The 22703-nt window shown below is 42.7% G+C and overlaps 3 protein-coding genes across 3 annotated transcripts in view; 1 reads left to right on the top strand and 2 right to left on the bottom strand.

Annotated features, from left to right (window-relative positions):
• TMEM116 (transmembrane protein 116) overlaps nt 1-6510 on the bottom strand; it is a 43573-nt gene extending 37063 nt beyond the window's left edge. The window contains exon 1 of the mRNA XM_019977370.2: nt 6119-6510. The gene's annotated coding sequence lies outside the window, so the exon portion shown is untranslated. The remainder of the gene's footprint in view (nt 1-6118) is intronic.
• A 147-nt stretch (nt 6511-6657) lies between these two features.
• ERP29 (endoplasmic reticulum protein 29) lies at nt 6658-14133 on the top strand. The gene is made up of 3 exons (XM_019977368.2): nt 6658-6944; nt 11804-11942; nt 13321-14133. Exons 1-3 carry the CDS (start codon nt 6810-6812, stop codon nt 13821-13823), a joined length of 777 nt encoding a protein of 258 aa, XP_019832927.1. The 5' UTR covers nt 6658-6809; the 3' UTR covers nt 13824-14133.
• A 2589-nt stretch (nt 14134-16722) lies between these two features.
• Nucleotides 16723-22703, bottom strand: part of NAA25 (N-alpha-acetyltransferase 25, NatB auxiliary subunit) — a 64262-nt gene continuing 58281 nt past the window's right edge. The window contains exons 23-24 of the mRNA XM_019977367.2: nt 22070-22216; nt 16723-20019 (exon numbers count right to left, since the gene is read on the bottom strand). Of these exons, the coding sequence (XP_019832926.1) occupies nt 19897-20019; nt 22070-22216 (270 nt within the window). The 3' untranslated portion in view covers nt 16723-19896. The remainder of the gene's footprint in view (nt 20020-22069; nt 22217-22703) is intronic.

The following is a 22703-nucleotide window of genomic DNA, read 5'->3' as shown; positions in this document are numbered from 1 at the left end:
AAAATGGGCAACAGGTTTTGTTCTGTTTTTCCTGCACTTCACAGCTTGTAGGATCTTAGTTCCCCAACTAGGGATCCAACCTGAGCTCTGGCAGTGAAAGCACAAAGCCTTAACCACCGGACCACCAGGGAATTCATAGGCAAAGGCTTAAAATTAAAGACTTATCCCAGAAATTATACAAATAATCAATAAACACATGAAAAGATGATCAACATCATAAGCCACCAGGGAAATACAAATTAAAATCACAATGAGATGACATTTCACACCTACTAGGATGGAAACAGGAAACCTCATCTATTCCTGATGGACATGTAAAACATTGCAGCCATTCTGTCAGTTTCACAAAAGGTTAAATATATCCTGTATGGCTCAGCTCCTAGGTATAAACCCAGTTCTACTTCTAGGTATACACCTAAGAGATTAAAACACTATGCTCACACAAAAATTTTGACACAAATATTCATAATAGTGTTATGCATAAGAGACAAAAAGTAGAAACGCCAACGTCCGTCAATTTGGTGAACACATAAATGTGTTAATAAGATGTGCTATACTAGTTCAGTGGAATATTATTCAGCAGTTAAAAGAAGTACTGATACATGCTACATCATGGATGAACCTTGAAGTCATTCAGTTCAGTTCAGTCGCTCAGTCGTGTCCGACTCTTTTCGACCCCATGAATCGCAGCACGCCAGGCCTCCCTGTCCATCACCAACTCCCGGAGTTCACTGAGACTCACGTCCATCGAGTCAGTGATGCCATCCAGCCATCTCATCCTCTGTCGTCCCCTTCTCCTCCTGCCCCCAATCCCTCCCAGCATCAGAGTCTTTTCCAATGAGTCAACTCTTCGCATGAGGTGGCCAAAGTACTGGAGTTTCAGCTTTAGCATCATTCCCTCCAAAGAAATCCCAGGGCTGATCTCCTTTAGAATGGACTGGTTGGATCTCCTTGCAGTCCAAGGGACTCTCAAGAGTCTTCTCCAACACCACACTTCAAAAGCATCAATTCTTCAGCGCTCAGCTTTCTTCACAGTCCAACTCTCACACCCATACTTGACCACTGGAAAAACGATAGCCTTGACTGGACAGACCTTTGTTGGCAAAGTAATGCCTCTGCTTTTCAATATGCTATCTAGGTTGGTCATAACTTTCCTTCCAAGGAGTAAGCGTCTTGAAGTCATTAGGCTAGGTGAAAAAGCTAATGACAAAGGGCAACATATTATACAATTTCATTCATACAAAAAGTCCCAAACAGGCAAATTTACAGCGACAGAAAGTAGATTAGTGTTGTTTAGGGTAAGAAAGTTTGGGAGGGAACTGGGGAGTGACTGCTAATGGGTACAGGCTTTCTTTTTAGGGTAATAAAAAATATTTTAAAATTAACTAGTGGTGATAGTTGTACAATTCTACTGGAAACCACTGAATTGTATACTTTAAAAGGATGAATTGTATGGTATCTAAATTGCATCTCAAAACTCTAATGTCTAAAAAAAGGAAGTTTGGGACAAAAGCAAGGAAGGATATTTCCCGTTGCTGAAATTCATGATATAACGATTAATGGATAACATGTTTCTGTCTTTCCTACTGAAAAGAATATTTAGAATAAAAAGTGTAAAACAAACACTGTAAGAGGGAACCGAAGATAAACATTGTAAGAGAGCACCTGACTGCTCTAAATGAATACACCACTCCTCGCCTGAACAAATTACACTCCAGGGCTTTGGTAAAGCTTGGAAGTTAACCCAACAAACCACTGAATGAAATGTGAGAGTTCATGTGAAACTGGAAAAATTGATAAAGTTGTAGAAAACTGTAGAAATTGCTAGAAGTCATAGAAATTGTAGAAAGCCGTTGATAACTAAAACATTTTTATAAGGAGAAAGGACGGTAGACTTGTAATTGTATAGTTATTTGAATACGTACTTAATGTTAAGTCTTTCCTCTAGGACTGCAGGGGGCACATCTGTTCTTTTCACCAGTGTAACCCTTGTCCCCAGAAGTGTGTGAGTAAAAGATGTTCAGTAAATAGTTATTAAACATTGAAAGCTCCTTATAGGAGTACGGGGCTTGGAGAAAATCATACTGTGGAGCAAATCTTCCCTCTGTAACAATTTTTTAATGAGAAGTCTGCCTTAAGTGTTCATTAAGACATCTCTGTCAAAAGAACTACTGTTAATATCACCAAAACCTTCCAGGGGGAAAGCAATTAGCCCTCAGGGAGAGGATAGTGCCAAAGAACAACATGTGATCTCAGAAGGGAATGAAGAAAGAATCAAATTTTGAAAGACAGGCATGGAATAGTTTCTCTCTCATTGACTTGATTCACTTATTCACAGAACAAGAATGTATTGAGCATCTACCATGTGCCAGACACTGTTCTAGGTGCTGGGAACAGTGAACCCAACAGACAAAACAACAAGAAAAACAAAACCAAACTCATCCTTCATGGGAAACAGATACTAAGTAAAATTAAGAAATTATACAGTATGTTAAGTTGAAGAGTGTTATGGAGAAAAAAATAAGGGAGAAAAGAGATGGAAAGCAGACAGTTTGAAGCCCAGTTAGGGGAGAATCTTGAAAATCAAATGCTGTTTTGTCCTGTAGTCAATGTGTGATTGTGTGCTTAGTCACTTAGTCGTGTCTGACTGTGACCCCATGGATGGTAGCCGCCAGTCTCCTCTGTCCATGGAGATTCTCCAGGCAAAAAGACTGGAGAGGGTGGCATGCCCTCCTCCAGGGGATCTTCCCAACCCAGGGATCAAACCCAGATCAAACCCAGGTCTCCCACATTGCAGGCAGATTCTTTATGTTTGAGCCACCAGGGAAGTCCCCTGTAGTCAATAAGGAACTATTATCCACTTCTGAGTATATGAATGCTCAGAGAGAACCGATTTTTTCAAGGATGGTCAGGGTAGATCTTAGGAAGCTGACATTTAAGCAAAGGCTTGAGGGAAATGCAGGAGCCAGCCATAGGAGTATCTTGAAGAAGAAGTGTTCTAGACAAAGAAAGCCAGTATAAAAGCTCTGAGGCAGGAACATGCCTTGTGTATAAGAGAAAGAGCAAAGAGATCAATGAGACTGGGGGGTCATCAGCTTGATGATGTTACGCAAAAAAGATGGGAGAATTTATATATTAGTTGTCTCAGCAGACCATGTCCTTTTCCTTCCTTCTTATTTCACTAAGCCAGCGTGCCTTGCCGCCTCCTCCTTCCTGCTACTGCTGCTAAGTCACTTCAGTCGTGTCCGACTCTGTGCGACCCCATAGACGGCAGCCCACCAGGCTCCCCCATCCCTGGGATTCTCCAGGCAAGAACACTGGAGTGGGTTGCCATTTCCTTCTCCAATGCATGAAAGTGAAAAGTGAAAGTGAAGTCGCTCAGTCGTGTCCGACTCTTATCGATCCCATGGACTGCAGCCTACCAGGCTACCTCCATACAATACCCAGGGTGAGCCTTTTAATTTTCCACATGTGTCAACTGGGATTTTATGACTTCCTAAATATGGAGACTTATACTTGGCTTATTTGTGTAGATGATGGTTGTCAAGGTCCTGAAGTCAAGAAATCTAATTATATCATGAGGTAACTAACTGGGACCAGTGCACTATTGAAAGGGAGCTTAATACAATTACTATATGTTTGCAATTCATAGCAAAAATACCAGCGTTTCCCTTTCCTCTCCAACCAAACCACTTCTTTCACTTTTTTCAAAACCCACTTCTAAGCGAATCATGACTAGAAAGTCACTCCTGATCAACCATACTAACCACCACCGATGTACTCTAGGCATTCATATACTCAGAAGTGGAGAACACCTCCTTATTGATTACAGGGGACTTCCCTGGTGCCCCAAACATAAAGAATCCGCCTGCAATGTGGGAGACCTGGGTTTGATCCCTGGGTTGGGAAGATCCCCTGGAGGAAGGCATGCCACCCACTCCAGTCTTTTTGCCTGGAGAATCTCCATGGACAGAGGAGACTGGCGGCTACCATCCATGGGGTCACAAAGAGTCAGACTCGACTAAGTGACTAAGCACACAAGCACACAATGACTACAGGACAAAACAGCATTTGATTTTTAAGATTCTCCCCTAACTGGGCTTAAAACTGTCTTAACTTTCTGTTTCAAGAACTCCTTCAAGCCAAGCCAGTCATTCCCCAAAGCATCATGCTCATTACAACTTCTTTTTAATTTGTTCTTCATCTAAAACATTCTTTCTTCTAAAGCTTAACTCCATTTCCACCTCCTACATGAAGACTTTTTAAACCACTTTACCTCACAGTAATTATCCCTTCCTCAAACTTTTATTCATTTGTCTATGTGGCACATTTTATTTAATAATTTACCAGGGAAAACTCAAATGTTTCTGAACCTTCCCACCACACACACACAGAGGATTCTCTCAAAATTTCTATCTAAACTGGCCATCCAAGATTGGCTATTATCTTTGATGACTCTCTTATACACACATATATACACACGTACACACACACACATTTATTGGACACCTGCAATGGTTACTCCGGGCTTCCCAGGTGGCTCAATGAGAAGACTCCACCTGCCAAAGCAGGAGATGGAGCACACAGGGGTTCGATCCCTAGGTTAAGAAGATCCCCTGGAGAAGTATATGGCTACCCACCCCTATACTCTTGCCTGGAGAATCCCCTGGACAGAGCAGCTTGGTGGGCTACTGTCCCTGGGGTTGCAAAAGAGTTGGACACGACTCAGTGACTATACAACAGCACAACAATGGTTAATTTGGTGCTAAATCACTGCAGATGGTGATTGCAGCCATGAAATTAAAAGACTCGTACTCCTTGGAAGGAAAGTTATGACCAACCTAGACAGCATATTGAAAAGCAGAGACATTACTTTGCCAACAAAGGTCCGTCTAGACAGGGCTATGGTTTTTCCAGTGGTCAAGTATGGGTGTGAGAGTTGGACTGTGAAGAAAGCTGAGTGCTGAAGAATTGATGCTTTTGAAGTGTGGTGTTGGAGAAGACTCTTGAGAGTCCCTTGGACTGTGAGGAGATCAAACCAGACCATTCTGAAGGAGATCAGCCCTGGGATTTCTTTGGAGGGAATGATGCTAAAGCTGAAACTCCAGTACTTTGGCCACCTCATGCGAAGAGTTGACTCATTGGAAAAGACTCTGATGCTGGGAGGCATTGGGGGCAGGAGGAGAAGGGGACAACAGAGGATGAGATGGCTGGATGGCATCACTGACTCGATGGACGTGAGTCTCAGTGAACTCCGGGAGTTGGTGATGGACAGGGAGGCCTGGCATGCTGCGATTCATGGGGTCGCAAAGAGTCGGATACGACTGAGTGACTGAACTGAACTGAACTGAAGCCCCTTATAATGTGTTATGTAACTTATTCTTTTATCAGCACATCCATTTGTTCATCAAGTCTTGTGAAATCTACCCTATAAAAGTTTCAATCCCATCCTCATCTCTTCATCTTTACTGTTAGGATCTATTACAGGACCTTAGTCTCTCCCACCAAGACTACTGCAATGAATTTCCCTGCCCTCAGCTTTCTGCCTTCCAGTGCACCCCCTTTATTGCTGAGTGACAGCAAATCTAAGTCACTCTCCTGGATAAAACCTCTGGTGGCTCCAAACCTGTTATCTTGATGAGACCCTTAACAACGCAACCCCCGTTTACCGCCACAGATTCATTATACTTTCCCCCTTGCTAGAAATACTCTTTGGTGTTTGCCTTATAAACACCTTTTTTCAAGACCCAGCCACCAGAGGTTTTCCCATCCAGAACTTTCCTTGACACTCCTGGCTGACTGAATCTCCATTTGTGTTTGCACGAAATTAATAGTCTTATTTTCTACCAATTACATTATAATGGTTATAAGGCCATTTCCACGCCTCCACCGCCCACCACTGAGTCTGTTCAGTACACAGCTCTGCATTCTGTATTCCCGCGGGCAAAACCAGGATACGGTGCAAACTACCCTGAACAAACACTGGTTGAAGACAATTACTAGAACTTTCAAAAAATTTTTCAGAGAGCCTAGACCATAGGTAGACCTATGTCCTATGTCAACTTTCAAGGAAGCCTATTTTTATAGGAGCCCGGAGCCTCCCTGGTGAGGCACTCACCAGAGCAGGCCTAATATCGGACTTGGGCAGCGGCAGAAAAGGCCTGACCACCACACTGACGAAGAGTTGAGTCTCACTGTCCAACTCCGGTCGCGGCTGAGGGAGCGGAGTGTGACTGACTGAGGAAAATACTGGGCCACCTGGCGGAGGGGTAGTTGCAATCAGACTGGCTAACAAAGTAGCAACAGGTCCCAGCCGACTGCCTGACGGGCTAGAGGCAGAAACAAATGAAAGCCTGCCTCGCCGCCTTCGAAAAAGAGGAGAGACAGCAAACGAAAAGTTGCTAACACGTCAAAGACGAGCTTCTCGCCGCGCCTCAGGCGGAGCATGAGCGGAAAAGGCCAGGTAGAGGGCCAACCTCGCAGAGTGCGCGTGCGCAGCAGACTCTCCTTCGCCTCCTCCGCTTCCTCATCCCCTCCCCCAGCCTCCCCGGCACTGCCGTCCGTCCCCCACCCCCTACGCGGCCCCGCCTTCTCACCCTCGACCCGTGCGGGCTTCGCCGAGTGCGCACGCGCGGCAGCTCCATTTCCCCGCCCCTCACGTGGCTCCTCCCTCTCAGCCTAGGCCGGCGTGTGCTCGGTGGGCTGTACACGTGCGCGCACCCGAGCCTGGCCGCCTAAACTTCGTGGTCCCTGGGTCAGCGTTTTCTCCACTACAGCCTTCCCAGCACCTACTGCCAGAATCCGGCGTTATGGCTGCCGCCATTCCCCGCGCCGCTTCTCTCTCCCCATTATTTCCCCTTCTGTTCCTCCTCTCCGCGCCGCAAGACAGCAGTGGCCTGCACACCAAGGGCGCCCTTCCCCTGGATACAATCACTTTCTACAAGGTAAAGGGGCCGGGGATCTAGCGCTCAGGTGCAGCCAGACCGCCCAGGGGAGCGCGCACCCGTGAGGGGACGCAGGGGACTGACAGCTGGCAGGAGGTGGTCTGTAGCGACGGTCCGGGGACTTCCCACCGTCCTGTAGGACTGATGGACTCTGGGCCCAGACCGTATCCTGACCATAGAGCATATGATCGAGGGTCCCCAAACACCTTTGCAGTATTTGCATTTGCTTCTTCTTTTGCTAAAGAATTGCGGAGATGCAGCCTTCCCGTCGCCTAAGGGAAGAGGGCGGTGCCGGGCGAGACCCAATCCTTGAGTCCCAAGTTGGAGTACCGGAGGGCGGTGCGAGGCGGATGCCATCCAGCTCCAAGCAGAGCTGAGGCGAAGGTCGAAAGGCGGCTTGTTAGCCTGCGTTTCAGCGCCCCTCTCGCGTTGGCTTCGATTGCAACCACTATATTCTGCGTCTCCTTAAAAAGTGCAGGTTTTAAGAATAAGTTTCGGTTCTTCCACTCTAGTGAATGTCTTGGGCCTGGTGACAGATAAAATCGGGTCGAGACATGGAAGAATTCGCCTCTACCCCTGCCTCCATATTTACAGAATTAGGGTCTTGGCCTGGGTAAATGGACTTTGGGAATGTTGAAGGCTGAATGCAGTCCCAGTCCTCTAATTTTGCACCCACTGGCACCTTTCTAACCTTGCCCGTTGTGATGGGCAAGCTGAGTGTTGAGAGAGAGCCATTCGTTTTATTTTCTTAATTTGTACCCATTGCTGGGAAGTGAAACCAAGAAGTGGAGCGCTAAATCTGTCTCATTTGGTTGAACTCAGTATTTTTGAAAGGGTTCCCCGTTGTGGAGTTGGCACCTGTGGCTCACTGAATGCAAAGTTTCAAGAATTCAAAAGTGTAGGTATGACCAGTTGGTTGTCAGGCACACCCCCACAGTACCCTTTGCTTTGGGGGCCTTTCTTGGCAAAGGGAACCCGCTACCACCCAAGCATGGATATGGTATAACATCACAGACCAAATGTGACTTAGAGGGAAACTTCGCACTGTTAACGGTAGCAGTATTTCCTCATCGACTGGTGTGTCTCCATCTTTATAGCTACCACCCTAGTCTAGGCTATATCTTAAGTAGTTTCCTCACTAGTCTCCAGATTTTCACTCTGGAGCCTCTCAGTCGGCTCACACGGTAGCTGACTTCCTGCATGATCTGATCCCTGCTTCCCTCTTCCTTTCATCGAACCTTAACGATTCCCCTCTTTGTCCCCTCTGCTTCAACCACCCTTGTAGTGCTCTGTCCTCTGGCTATTCCTAGCTCCTTATTGCCTTAGGCCCTTGTACTTGCAGTTCTTTGTGAGTAGAACATTCTTGGCTCAATCTTTGAAAGGTTGGTTGCTCCTCTTCATTCAGGCTTGGGTTAAATGTTATCTTTTCAAATTACCTCCACCCCCTCCACTCCAGGGGTTTTTCTGGTGGCTCACACAGGAAAAAATCTGCCCGTAGTGCAGGAAACCTGGGTTCCATCCTGGGTCAGGGAGATCCCCTGGAGAAGGGAATGGCTACCCACTCCAGTATTGCCTGGAGAATCCCCATGGACAGAGGATCCTGGCAGGCTACAGTCCACAGGGTTTCAGAGTTGCACACAACGGAGTGATAAACACTTTAGCTTTCTCAATTTCCCCCTCGTGCAATCTGAAGTGCCAGTCACATTGCTCTGTTTGATTTCTCTGAACTCTCATCACTGTTTTTTTTTTTTCCTTGCCTAGTGTATTGTCACCCACTCCAGTGTTCTTGCCCAGAGAATCCCAGGGACGGGGGAGCCTGGTGGGCTGCCGTCTATGGGGCTGCACAGAGTTGGACACCACTGAAGTGACTTAGCAGCAGCAGTAGCAGCAGTGTATTGTCTCCCACACTAGAATATTATATACTTATGAAGGACTACCTTGTCTGTCTTGTTCACTGATCATCTGCACGACCTAGACCTGTTACCTAGAAGATGCTCAGTAATAATCTGTTGACTGAACAAATGTTTTCTCCAATCTGTTTCTAAATCTCACTCTCTTCCATCACTGTAGAACAAAAGGGGAGCTTCCTAGGGTCACTGTATCCATGGGTCTTTCTGTGATCTCCAGTGTTGTTTTTTGTTTGTTTGTTTCTTGCCCTTTACGATCACTAAAAATAAGAGACCCTGTCTGTTTCCTTTAGTTCTGTGTTCACTTAGAACAGTGCCTGGCAATGATAGGCTGTCAGTACCTTTTAATTCAATGAATGAATGATGAACTCATCAATACATTGAAGAAACAAGGTGCCTAAATGTAGGTTAATGTGAAGCAGATTCCCCAAGGATGAGGAAAGGAGAGAGATTTCTAAAGCAGTTCAAAGGTACAGATTGAGTAAGAGAACAAGAAAAAATTAATCATGCAAATGTTTGCCATTCAAACGAGGGCTTCACTTGTGGCTCAGCTGGTAAAGAATCCACCTGCAGTGAGGGAGACCTGGGTTTGATCCCTGGGTTGGGAAGATCCCCTGGAGAAGGGAAAGGCTACCCACTGCAGTATTCTGGCCTGGAGAATTCCATGGACCATATATAGTCCATGGGGTTGCAAAGAGTGGGACACGACTTAGCGACTTTCACTTTGCCATTCAAAACCATTCTGTGATGGCTAAAAATGGTGAAAATAAAAGATGAAGTCCTCTCTGTTCTATTTCAGTATTAAACCACTGTATGATTATTAATTCTGGAGAAGGGAATGGCAACCCACTCTAGTATTCTTGTCTGGAAAATGCCACAGACAGAGGAGCCTGGTGAACTACAGTCCATGGGGTCATAGAGTCAGACACGACTGAGTGACCTAACACACACACATACACACACAGAGACATGATTATTAATATTATTCTGTAATATAAATGGAGCTCCCTTTGAAGGTAGGTTATCACGTATTTTTGTAAAAAATTTTCTCCTTGGACATGTTGCATCTGCTACCAAAGCCTACCCTGGGTTTGTTCATTCATTAGATATTTTTGGAATATCTGTCACATGCTAGGTGATGTTGGGCACTAGGGATACAGCAGAAAACAGGTAAGAGAGGGTTCCTATTCTCATAAATGTATATTCTAGTGGAGAGGACTGACAACAAGCAAATAAGGATTTCAGAGAGTGATTAATGCAGTGAAGAAACTGGTGCAGGGTGGCATGATAGAGTTCCATGGAAAGGAAGCAGAATTAGATGGTATGAGCACAGGAGGCCTCTGTTAGAGAGGACATTTGTACTCAGCTTTGATAACCATGGAAAGGCCCAGGGAAAGGGCACTCCAGCCAGTAGAGACAGCAAATGAAAAGGACCTGGGTAGGAATATTTGTTGAAACTAAAATAAGGCCAAATGGGCCAGAGGGATGTGATCTGATTTATATTTTTAAGTCTTCCCTGCTTGTTAGGCTCCAGAGCTCAGACTTCTGGGGATCAGTGACCATTTAAAGATTACCTGTTCTGGACTCTACTCCCTCTTCCTTTGTGTCCCTGGGCACTGTTATTTATTTTTTAAAACCAAATGGACAGCAAACAAAATAAGGAACACACACTAACAAAAAGTGGAATAGTGTCAGCTTGATTTAATTACAGCAGTGATTGCCTGTGTTGAAAAATTAACCAGCCATGATGACTTTGATTAGAAAAATAAAAGGTTGTAGGAGGGAAAGCAGTGCTACTGACCTGAGGGAGCTTATTAGATAAAAATCTGTGCATTGGGTAAAACCATCAAAGTGAAGTTTTGCATTTCCTCGTTAAGTTAAACATAGAATTGCTATATGACCCTGCAGTTCCACTCCTAGGTATGTTCCCAGAAGAGCTGAAAAGAGGTGTTCAGACAAAAGCCTATACACAAGTGTTTATAACAACACTATTCACAAATAACTCTAAGGTGGAAACAACCCAAATATCCCTCAACTGATGAATGGATAAACAAAATATGATATATCCATACAATGGAATATTTATTTGGCCATAAAAAGGAATGAAATGCTGATGCATGCTACAGCATGAATGAATCTTGAAAACGTTATGCTAAGTGAAAGAAGCCAGACACAAAAAGTCACTTAGGAGGAGGACTGAGGAATGACGGCTTAATGGATATGTGGCTTCTTTTCAATGATGAAAATGGAAGATATTCTGGAAGTAGGTATTAGTGATGGTTGTGCAGCATAGTTAATGCGATAAATTCCACTGAATTGTACACTTTAAAATGGCAAATTTTATGTGATGTAAATTTTACAATTAAAATAAAAATCTTGATCCTGACAGTTTAGAACCTAGAAATCTAATGTAACTGCTTACGTTAACCAGTCTAAACTGATCTAACTGGTTTAGAGAGGGGACACTGTCCCAAGCCTAGCCTCTCAGCAACTTCCTGTGAACCCTGAAATTACAGAGTTCAAACTCTGGACCTCCGCACCAGAGTGTCTTTCATGGTGCCAGCTCCTTTATAGATGGTTGGTTGGCTCCAGAAAGGCCCCCTGGGATGATGGGTGTGACAGGGGCTAACCTAGTGTGTGCCAAGGGTAGGCTTCCGTAGTCTTAACTTACCAAAAGGGCCACTGGAAGAGAAGGCCTTAGAACGTCTACAGCATTGCTTATTGCAGACAGTTTGATTTGTGTGAGCAACTACTTAATGGGGTCCCCGGGACACAGCAAACATCATCAAATTGTTAAATGAATCGAGGGATGAAGAACGAATGAATGAATGTTTGTGAAAGCTTGTCTCCCTCGTGGGCTTGGTTTCCACGCTGAAAGAGGTCCCTTGGGAAAGGGAATTAGCCCCAAAGGTCCTTGGGAACCCTTACTTGCTCAGCTCTATGTGCCCTCAGGTCATTCCCAAAAGCAAGTTCGTCCTGGTGAAGTTTGACACCCAGTACCCCTATGGTGAGAAGCAGGATGAGTTCAAGCGTCTGGCTGAAAACTCAGCTTCCAGTGATGATCTCCTGGTGGCAGAGGTGGGGATCTCAGGTATGGATAAGTCTGGAATGACTGAGGAGGGCAGAGGGAGAAGAAACTAGGGGTTACTTCCCTGTTTGTCAGAACATCCCAGCATCTTTCTGTCTGAGCCACACACGTCTAGTGTAAATGGGGTCATTGCCTTTCAAGGAGTCTGGTACCCACGGCAGGCTTAGCTTGAGCAGATTCTATGACCACAGAAACTCAGCTCAAATGTTTACTGTGTGCCAGGCCACTGTGCCGAGTATTTTACATGTATGTCATCCTTGTGGCAGCTCTGTGAAAAGTCTTATGATCCCCAAATGAAGAAACAGATGCTTAGAGAAACTTGCTCAAGATTATAAAGTGACAGGCCTAGGACTGGAAGCCCACACCTCCTATACCACTACCCAGTAATAGGTGGTCTTGGTGAGGTATAAGCAACTAGTTGTCGTCGTGTCAGCCCTTGGGGCTGCTACTGCCTGCTGGGAAAGACAGCAAATAGTAACAGCTACCACATGGTGGACTTCCCTGGTGGCTCAGTGGTAAAGAATCCACCTGCCAATGGAGGAGACGCAGGTTCGATCCCTGGGTCGGAAAGACGCCCTGGAGGAGGGAACGGCAACCCACTCCAGTATTCTTGCCTGGGCAATCCCTGGACAGAGGAGCCTAATGGGCTACAGTCCATGGGGTTGCAAAGGAGTCAGACACATCTGAGCAACCAAAACCACCACCCCCACATATTAAACGCTTAACTCTGCCAGGTTAAGTGGCACATATCCCCTTATTGGGTCCTCCCAAGAGCCCTCAAGTGTTAGGGTCCGTGTTCATTACCTACCACACATTCCCTCAGCTCTGGCCAGACTATACTTTGTAACCCTTAAACACACACAGGTCATTCCTGCCTCAGAGCTTTTGCACTTGCAGTCCTTTCTGCCCAAAACACTTCCCACATCTTGATATGTCTGGCTGCTTCGTTTTCAGGTCCATGAGTTCATGTCATCTTCACAGGGAGGCCTTCTCACCCAGTCACTGTGTCACCGTTTCATTTTTGTCATGGCACTAATCACTTCACGTTCTTTTGTTTATTATCTCTTCTCACCCTTTGAAGAGTGTAAGCTCTGCGGTCAGGGAGTGTGGTACTCTTAATCACAACTAAATCCCGAGCACTTAAGAGGACAGTCCCTGGCACGTAGTGGCACGTATAATAAATATGCAGAATTCCCCCTTTTCAAATGAGGAAAGTGAAGGTCACAGAGGTTAAAGGACTTGACTAATGCCACACGGTTAGGGAGTAGCAGAGGAGGAGTTCTGACAGCCGGAATTCTCCTCAGCTCAGATAGGCCTCACAGCAACCTCCCGCCATGCCTTCCTCAGGGTCTTGTTCCTCATTTCTGGTTTCCATTCACAGATTATGGCGACAAGCTGAATATGGAGCTGAGTGAGAAATACAAGCTGGACAAAGAGAACTACCCAATCTTCTATCTCTTCCAGGATGGGGACTTTGAGAACCCAGTCCTGTATAGTGGGGCAGTTAAGGTTGGAGCCATCCAGCGCTGGCTAAAGGGACATGGGATCTACCTAGGTATGCCTGGTTGCCTGCCTGCATATGACACCCTTGCTGGGGAGTTCATCAGGGCCTCTGGTGTGGAGGCCCGCCAGTCCCTCTTGAAGCAGGGGCAGGACAACCTTGCGAGTGTGAAGGAGACTGACAAGAAGTGGGCCGAGCAATACCTTAAGATCATGGGAAAGATCTTGGACCAAGGTGAGGATTTCCCAGCATCGGAGATGACCAGGATCACCAAGCTGATTGAGAAGAACAAGATGAGTGATGGGAAGAAGGAAGAACTCCAGAAGAGCTTAAACATTTTGACTGCCTTCCAGAAGAAGGGGGGTGAGAAGGAGGAGCTGTGAGAAGGCACTCCAGGGTTTGGTGGGGTGGGGAGGGGTAAGTTACCTTCTGGCTGTGAAACTCTCCTGGGATATAACGGAATTTTAGGAAAAGTGGCATGAAACCAGAAATCTGAGCATGCGTGGATACTGACGCTGACGTGACTATGCTTGGAACATCTCTGTAGCCGGTCGCGGACAGCTGGTGAACACTTAGATGGCTTTTGAAATTCCCCCTCAGAAGGAATTGGTGCTATAAAGAGGAGTATACTGCCCAGGTTCTTGAAAGGTATGATTCTGATCCCAATTAAAGTTTCTGTGTTTTCGTTAAGTAGACCTGTAGCCATTCAGTTTTCTTTTACAAATTATACTTTGGCCTGTGGCCTACTTTTTCCTTGAAACTTATTTTTTTTAAAGCTAAGGTGGTGTGGAATCTGCTCTACCAGGGTAACAGACTATCCTGGTAACTCTGTGGAAACTAGGCTGAGCTCAAGACCTACCTTTAATTTCCTTTCCACAGGTCTTCAGATTCAGGTGGACTGATTGCAGCTGATTGAATGCATTGTCCGTTTTCTGGTCCTTGAAGCTGAATAGCAGTAAATTCTTTCCCATGCTCCGTGAGATACATATAACAGATTCTTAGTTTTACCAATATAACCTGGTAGGTTTCTTTAAGAGTTGCATTTAGACAGCTAAATGATATAACTCAGTTCAATTTGAAAGTTTCTTTAGAAAGGGATTGTTTTCCATCTAAATCACCTTGTCGCTGTTGATTACTCAGTAACCACCAGCTTTTTAATAAGCAGAGTGGGAGAGCACTGTACTGACTTTCAAATCTCTTCTCACACTTCCATACTTAACTATTTGAAAATATCAAATGGCAGCTTATAAAATGTCTAACTGTACCCACACAAAGAAATTTAAGTTGAGCAGTGTTGGCAAGTAAAACTTTCAATTCTTTGTTCCTCCATTTCAGCCAGATTGGGTATTTAAAATCACTGGAAACAAAAAATACAGCAAAACTCATGTGTTTAATTGGATGGAACAACAACAACAAAAATCCCACAGCTTAGGCTAACAATTCAAACCAACTAGATAAAAAATGTTTAAGCCTAAACACCTGCCCATAGCCAGCATGGATACTCTCAATATTTGACAAAAGAAGAACTATTTAGATATTAGGCCCAATAATTTCAATATATCCCCTACTCATCATTTCAGTTCTAACTGAAAAATCTGGAAGATCTTTTTCCATGCTTCTCACTGGTAAACTTGTTGAGCTGTTCTAATTTTTTCTCATCTACCTTAAAACAGTCATTTCCAAAGAATGAAGTATTCATTGTCTTATAGAAATTAGAGTAAGACAAATGACAGGTAGAGAAAGGACTCTAAAACTAAATTCAGTCCTTGAACGTGGTCCCATTTCTCAACTGTAAGGGGAAAGATAGAAAAGTGGCAACCCACCCAAGGGCATTTCATTGGATGGGTCCATGCCCTCTATCATTATAAGCCTAGGGTCTTGAGTTGAAGAAATGCGGGCTGTTGGATAGGACTGGATTGTCATACATCAAAGACTCTTTGCATAAATATTTTTCATTAAAGGTAGGCTGTGTTTCTCATTTAGAATCTGCAGTGATTTGTATATGCCACACAAAAATCTTCCCTAACATGTCCAATGGATTCCTTCCCTCTACTTCTTAGCATATAATTACTAATATTCTGTGGCTCAGATGCTACTAACTAGACTGTAATAAAGGCTATGGCTTCCTACAATCAAATGCTACACAATTTTTAAGGGAATTTCCAGATAAACTGAAGCACAATGAGCCCCTGGAGCCAACATGAGTCCTGTTCTAAAGAACCTGCAAGTTATCTCAAATAGTGCCAAGGGTAATTTTACTAATAGTCCTTGGTAATTGGTGGTATACACACACACACGAGGCATTAGAATTGCTTTAAGAAAGAATGGTTCTTCAATAGAGAACTTCTAAGATAGAATCAAGATGAAGAATGTGAGGTGGGGTGGACACTCTGATTTTTAGCTCATTTCATCAATGCTTAAGAGTTTGAATCTTACCCATCCCTTACCTTACTGCCTGGCCTTAGTAGCCGTATCTGCAATAACTGCTTTTCTCACCCGTAAACAGTACATTATCTGGGACCCACTTTTACTAGGTATGTGGAAGCTGAGGTTGCAAAAAACCTGTACACTCAAGCATAAACACGGGTACTCCACAAATAATTTTTATAAGCATTTGGCTCATGGTTGCTTACCCTCCGCTTGTTACTATGGAATAACATGCCTGCATCGAGGCGGTGACAGCATCTCAAAAACAGGGAACGTGAAAAAAATATAAACCTGAGTCCACCTTTTGAGGAACTCAAAAATGGCAGTGAGAAACAGCCAAGTGCCCATTTTTTTGTTAAAGGGGAAAAAAAGAAATGTTGAGGTGGCATTAATTCATACCTGAAGAAGCAAAAACTGACTTTTCCAGGGCTCAGTTAAGGGCATTTAATATCACAGGACAGAAAGGAAACTAGGAAGAAAAACAGCTCTTCCCACTGTGTTGCATGTATGAATAAACGTTTGATCTCAGCCTGTATGTTCATACACTCTTGGATAAAAAAACCATGTCATCAGCCTGCCTGAAATCCTCCAGTAACTTCGCACTAAATTTAGAAATCTCATTCCTTCCCCAGGCTACAGTTTCCTGATTGCTCTAATCCCCACTCCACCTTCTATCTCAATCTGTACCCCTCTTCCACTCCGGTAAGTCCCAGGCACTTGAACCATTTTTCCCAGTCACTGGAACATGCCTTTCCCAAGGCTGATGCTTCATCATTCAGGTCAGATGGCGCCACCTGAGAGGTCCTCTGGTGACCCGCCTGTCATATACCCTGACTTATATTTATCAGTCAGGAATTAATTACAAACTAATATTTACCTTTATTGTCTCTCCCCCCACTTCAGCCACTAACTAGGATACAGTCTCATTTACCATTATATCAGCACAGCCTAACATGGAATCTGGCACACAGTAAATAAATGCCCAATACATGTATAAATCTAATTAATGAATACTAAAGCACAAGGTGCTATTAAAAGGACTAGTGTGGCCTTGGAGTAATTTTAAATTCACAAGTATTATCATTTTTTCTGAGGAATATAACAATACAAAATGAATTACACCATTTAAAAGGTTGTGGCTTCTAAGAACACGAACAAAAATGAACCAGGCAAAAGTGCCAAATTGAAAGTGTTTTATATAAATTAACCCATCCAGTTTAAAGTAGGTCTGCTATGCTTCACTTAATTCTGAAGAAGGAAGAATATATGCTTCCCATGTTAATAAATCAGAGCAACAAAGTAGAGTTTCAATAACAAGGCTGTAGATACATTGAAACCCCTTTTTATATTAAAAGTTAAAATGAAAGACAAATCCAGATTGAACATAGTGACTGCAAAATATAATGCAATTTTGAACAATTAAAATTATGAAAATATACAAAATTGATGGGCAACACAACTAGGCATTTGTACATTTTCCATTATGTGGAGAACACTAAAAATTTCTCTACCTTTTATCCACATCAGATATATGATTTAAACCAAATGTTTGCTTTGGAGAGTCTTAACTTAGGATCTCAGTAGTATAAAAAGCAGTAATTTTTCAGTCTGTAAACAGTAGTCTTTTTTTTTCTGCTTTCCTTTTTTTTTTTTAAATATCAATTTTCCACACAAAATAAAAACAAAAAACCCAAACAAAGTAAAAACAGCAGCAGCAGCAATGAGTTATTTGGGAATTCTCTTCAAATACCAATGACATACAATTGCTGGAGAGGGTGCTTTTTACTCATGTAAGAATATATATATATATATATATATTTTTTTTTTTTTTAACTGTACACAATTTATAGTGCATGACAGTTTCCAAAAGAACAGATCAATAAAAGATATTGGCCATTTCTGCATAATTTCATTCTTTTTACAATTCTCTCAAAATGTAAGAGGTTGGATCTAATTGAAATGCTACATTTAGTGGGGAAATCAGGAAGTAACAAGCATAACCCCAACGTAACATTATTTGTCACTGAAACCAGTAGAGGACCCAGATGCCCCTAGGAAAGAAAACAGGTAGGCAGACCACTGAGTCACACACTGTCCCTGAGGACCAAGGCCAGCTCACTGAGCACACACATTCTAGAATGATCATGGTCAGCTGATAGACTTGTTTCAAAGAGCATTTCTACTTCTATGTACAGTATTTTTGGATATTCAGAGAAACATCATTTCAAGAACACATGCCATACACACACCTACCCCCCATCCACAAAGTTCCATCTAAATAGGCCACAGTTTCATGAAATGTTATGTTATTAAATTAGATTTGGAATCAATCAATTTTTAATTCATCTTGTTCAAAGCAGTTCTTTCCTTTTGGGATGGGGTATGACAGTTGTGGCTACCAATTAACAACAAAACTAGTTTTTTGAAATTACTGGATGGACTAAGATTTCCAACAAGTCTTATTTTGAAAAGGTAATTTGGTAATTTTCAAAACAGTTTCCTTGCAAGTTGAGACACTTATCACCCTATCAAATTGTGAATCTAAAGTCGAAATGATGGAAACAAAATGCAATTGCTTTACATAAATAGATTTTCCAAGCTCTTTTTCTGGTTGCTTTTAAAAGAAAAAAGTACCACATTTCACTGGAGAAGTGAGTTGGAGAGAACTTGGAAGGCCTTCAAGACCAATCCTCCATTAGATACTTGAATTTCCTCATCAAATTCATTTCTTTGCTTTTTCAGAATTACTAACTTTAATGGTATTTGGATAACAAAGACCAAAGACTAAAGCACAGATTCCAACACAAATAAATTACCAAAGCAATTGTATAAAATGTGTAACATTTTCAAGAGCAGTGTTTACCTTTTCTGTCAGACCCACCACTGAAGCTAGTCTTGGGGGCTCCAGGTGAACAAGGTTAAACACCATCCTGGTCTAGCTCTCAAGTTTGAAAAAAGTCAATGCAACCTCAAACCCAACTGGTAATGTTTCTTTTGCCAGCCTAAAACTTAAAACCTAGATTAAATCCATATTAATATACATTCTTTCCTTTCTTCCTTCCCAAAGCCCCCACTTAAAAAACACTAAGTATTAAATCTTTATTTTCAAGCATATATACACATGTATATATGCTTGAAAATATACGTATATATGTAAAAGCATATACATATATATATATCTCACAAAACCAATGACACTGGTATTAGACTTGCCTGCATAAATTATGTACACCTCTCTTCTTTAAAACAGTGATTCCTGTCTTTCCCAAACAGACAAAAGATAGCAAGCTAGTCCTCAGCAGGCTTATAAGTGGTCTGTACTACTTTCCCCTCCAAACAGCTGTAAGTTAACAGAAGCCTGTCTCTGATTTAACTCACAGGAGCCAGGATGGGGATGTCTTGGCCACTGGCGTTATTAAGCCAAAAAACGAGGGCCTGTCATCATCTGAGTGATGCCCTTCAGTGGCAGGTGCTTAGGCCAAATTTAATTGGAAGCCCTTTGAGTACCTACCTTGGGTTTTGCGGGAGCCAAGCAGCTGGAAAGAGGGCCTGCTCCCAATCATGGTCCCCCTCTACTGGCTTCCTGCTTCCTAAGGCTCGAGGACCAGACCAAAACACCCACTGCTATAATGGTAGGGCCATTCAGCTGCTCTGAGTTCAATGCTTTATGCTTAATTTCTATTGCTGCTTTTATAGGACACCCCCAACCACCACCACCAACCACCAGATGTTTCTGGTGATAGAAGGGAAGAAGAAAAGTAGGGTTCTCTTGTGGCTGCCATATGCATATGAACATGTATAAAAAGTGGTCAAACCCAGACAAGGGTCCTGCTTCTGGTTTATATACAATAATTTAATCAGTTGTATACATTTAATACCTAAAAAATTAATTCACAATCAAAGTCCTTCATGCATTTTATGAGGAAGTTCTGGATTTAAAATGATGGTCAACCAGATGTAGTTTTTGCCTGGAAAGATGATGTCATTTTCTCTTGTAGAATCATCAGTGCCCGTGGTTCACACTAACTTTTAAATTTTTAGTTTCTTTGTGGTCTCAAGTCTTTTTTTCAGCAGCTCCCCAATTTCCAGAAGTGAGTGCAGATAACTGCTCTGAACTTTCCCTTGTACAGTCTTTGAAAATTTTCTCTCTTCCTACAAAGGAAATAAGAATGAGTGGACTTGCTCAGAAAGCATTCCCCCAGATTATAGTTTTTCACATGTAAGTTAAAATTACCACTTAACTCCATGAGAAGCTCCATCACAATGGAGTGGGTCATTTTCAATTTCATTAAATGCAAAGATGGCTAAACTCATCACAGATGTCTATTTCTCCATGTGACTTTTTACTAAGACCCTGTTGCTTTAGCATTACTATTCTTTCAAGTAATCTTAGTTATAAATTATATCAAGTCAGAAAATTGAGATTTCTGAACAAGGAAAAAAGTTAGAAAGATTATTACTAAGTACTTGGGCCATAAAGTCACTACTATTTTCTGATGAGCTATACAAAGTAGAAAAACTGAGATTTCTTACTATTAGAGTCATCAGGAAACAGGAAAAAAGCAGAAATTTATTATTAATTTAGACATTATCACAGCCACTTTTTAAAGGCATCAAATTTACCAGTATCATCTTTTCTAGTTATAATACTGACACACCTCCCTCCATTTTAATAAAGTCCACCGATTCCAGAGGCCGAACAACTAAAAAAGACCAAAGTTTTCCTAAGGCTGCTCAAATACGTGAGTTAAATATTTGCTGCTCATTTGACCTGTGGTAGCAAGCACAAAAAATAAAGGGGATGGGTGGAGTGTTTAAATACGGAAAAAAGGTTGGCTGAAAACGGTTTAGCTTTATGTGAATTTGGCAGTATTTTAAAGCCCAAAAGAAACCAGATAAGCACACTTTATTACCCAAACGTGCATTAAAAGGTATGTACACAAATCTATTTTATTCAGTACTACATATTCTTTCTTTCCTCTTCGAATTTTTTTTTTCACCATGTACAGATTTTACTTTTTGAAATAATGTAAGGCTTAAGAGGAAAACAAAAATACTAAAAATTAATAATACATCAATTAGTACCTCTAATGACCTATATTCATTCTATATAGTCTATATTCATTCTCAAGTATATAGGAAAACAGTTAAATATACAGCTTAACTGGCTAAAACCAAACGCATCACTTGTTTGATTCCTTTAATCAATCTTTGGAAATGTTAAATGCTCTGAGCCCTTTCCCACAGTAAGCAGTTTGTTCAAAGCTCTAATACGTTGACGTTTTTACAAAAGAGGGGCTTACAATCTTTTAAAGCTGGTGTTCCAAGCAAGATTCCATTCATTCCCTTCCCTCCAAGGGTCTAGGTGGAAGTCTTGGGCTGGGATGGTGGCTGCCTCATATTACTGGGGGAGCTCAGTCATCAGCAGAGGCTCATGTTAGACAAACTACTGAAGAAAATCATTTCCTTAAGATCAGAGTTCCATCACTGGAACAATAAGCTAGAAACAGGTGGCTCCACAACTGCCCTTCTGGCACCTTCCAAAATCCTAAACCTACTCCAGGGTGGTGCATGTTAACTTACCTGACACCATTTGTTCTATTAAATTTGTTTTTTAAAAAGAACCTACATTTTAAAAAGTGACTTTACTGGGATTTTCCTTGCAGAATTTTAAGAAACCAGCCTAAAAACAATGATCAGGAGAAAACTAATGACTGGTACCTTTGATTCTGTACTTCCTTATTGGCTGACTTGCTCTGGCCTAACTAATACTGACATGATTATTTCTGATGTTCAGCATCTTTCCTTTTTTATGTGATGACTGCTGGGCTGGTAAAGAAACCAACCAATCCAGCAGCAGGGAAGTTCTCAGTCAAGGAGATTGTCCCTGGATTTCTCAAAAGTATGTTTGGTTTCCTCTGGTGCTCAAAATAGGGACAATAATAATTCCACTCCTCAACAATCCATCAGTAGTTTTCACAGTAAAACAGCACCCCCAAAAATGTATAAAAGGGAGGAGTGGGGGATGAGTTGGGGAGAAGACCCCACCACCACCACAACAAAAACTAGTGCCAGGGACCTTCTCATCTCAAGTCCTACAAGGAGAGAACGGGGAACTGAAAACTAACTCGTCCCTGTGATACAAGTGACAACACTCGACTGTCTCTATTTAACTTACTGCTGATCAACTACAGTCTCTTACCAGCGAGAGAGAAGTGTCTTCTAAAATAAGTTCTTCAAGTTTAAGTGCAATTAGATGTGTTTCAAGTCCTTTAATATGATCCACAACATTGGAAATTAAAGTCTGAAGCCCAGTAACATAGTCTTGAAAACTGGTAAAAACAGGTGGCTGAAAAAAAAAAAGATTTTTAAGAAGTTGAAAGATTATCAAACATATTTCTTCAGTGCTTATATCACATAATTATGTTAAGAGTCAATAGCTCAAAACATATCAATGGAAAAAATAGTACCATCACAATAGGAAAAACTTGGCCAAAGACAGAAACAGAAGATATCAAAGATATCCCAGCAGGGCTTCCCTGGTGGTACAGTGGATAAGAATCCACATGCCAATGCAGGGGACATGGGTTCAATCTCTGGTCCAGGAAGACTCCACATGCCAAAGAGCAACTGGGCCCATGGACCACAGCCACTGAGCCTGTGCTCTAGGACCCGCGGGGCACAACTGCCAGTCCACACGCCCTAGGGCTCACGCTCTGCAACGAGAGAAGCTGCTGGCAGTGAGAAGCCCGGGTACTGCCGCTAGAGTGGTCCCTGCTCACTGCTGCTGGAGAAAGCCCAGGCATAGCAGTGAAGACTCAGTGCGGCCGTAAATA

Source organism: Bos indicus, chromosome 17, assembly GCF_029378745.1.
Source record: "Bos indicus isolate NIAB-ARS_2022 breed Sahiwal x Tharparkar chromosome 17, NIAB-ARS_B.indTharparkar_mat_pri_1.0, whole genome shotgun sequence".
In the NCBI taxonomy this organism is placed as follows: domain Eukaryota; kingdom Metazoa; phylum Chordata; class Mammalia; order Artiodactyla; family Bovidae; genus Bos; species Bos indicus.
This window is presented reverse-complemented; position numbering and strand designations above follow the sequence as displayed.

Coding starts and splice junctions, on each gene's coding strand:
- ERP29 (XM_019977368.2), top strand. CDS start 6,810: ATGGCTGCCGCCATTCCCCGCGCCGCTTCTCTCTCCCCATTATTTCCC. Junction 6,945..11,803: donor ATACAATCACTTTCTACAAG/GTAAAGGGGCCG, acceptor ATGTGCCCTCAG/GTCATTCCCAAAAGCAAGTT. Junction 11,943..13,320: donor GGCAGAGGTGGGGATCTCAG/GTATGGATAAGT, acceptor TTCCATTCACAG/ATTATGGCGACAAGCTGAAT.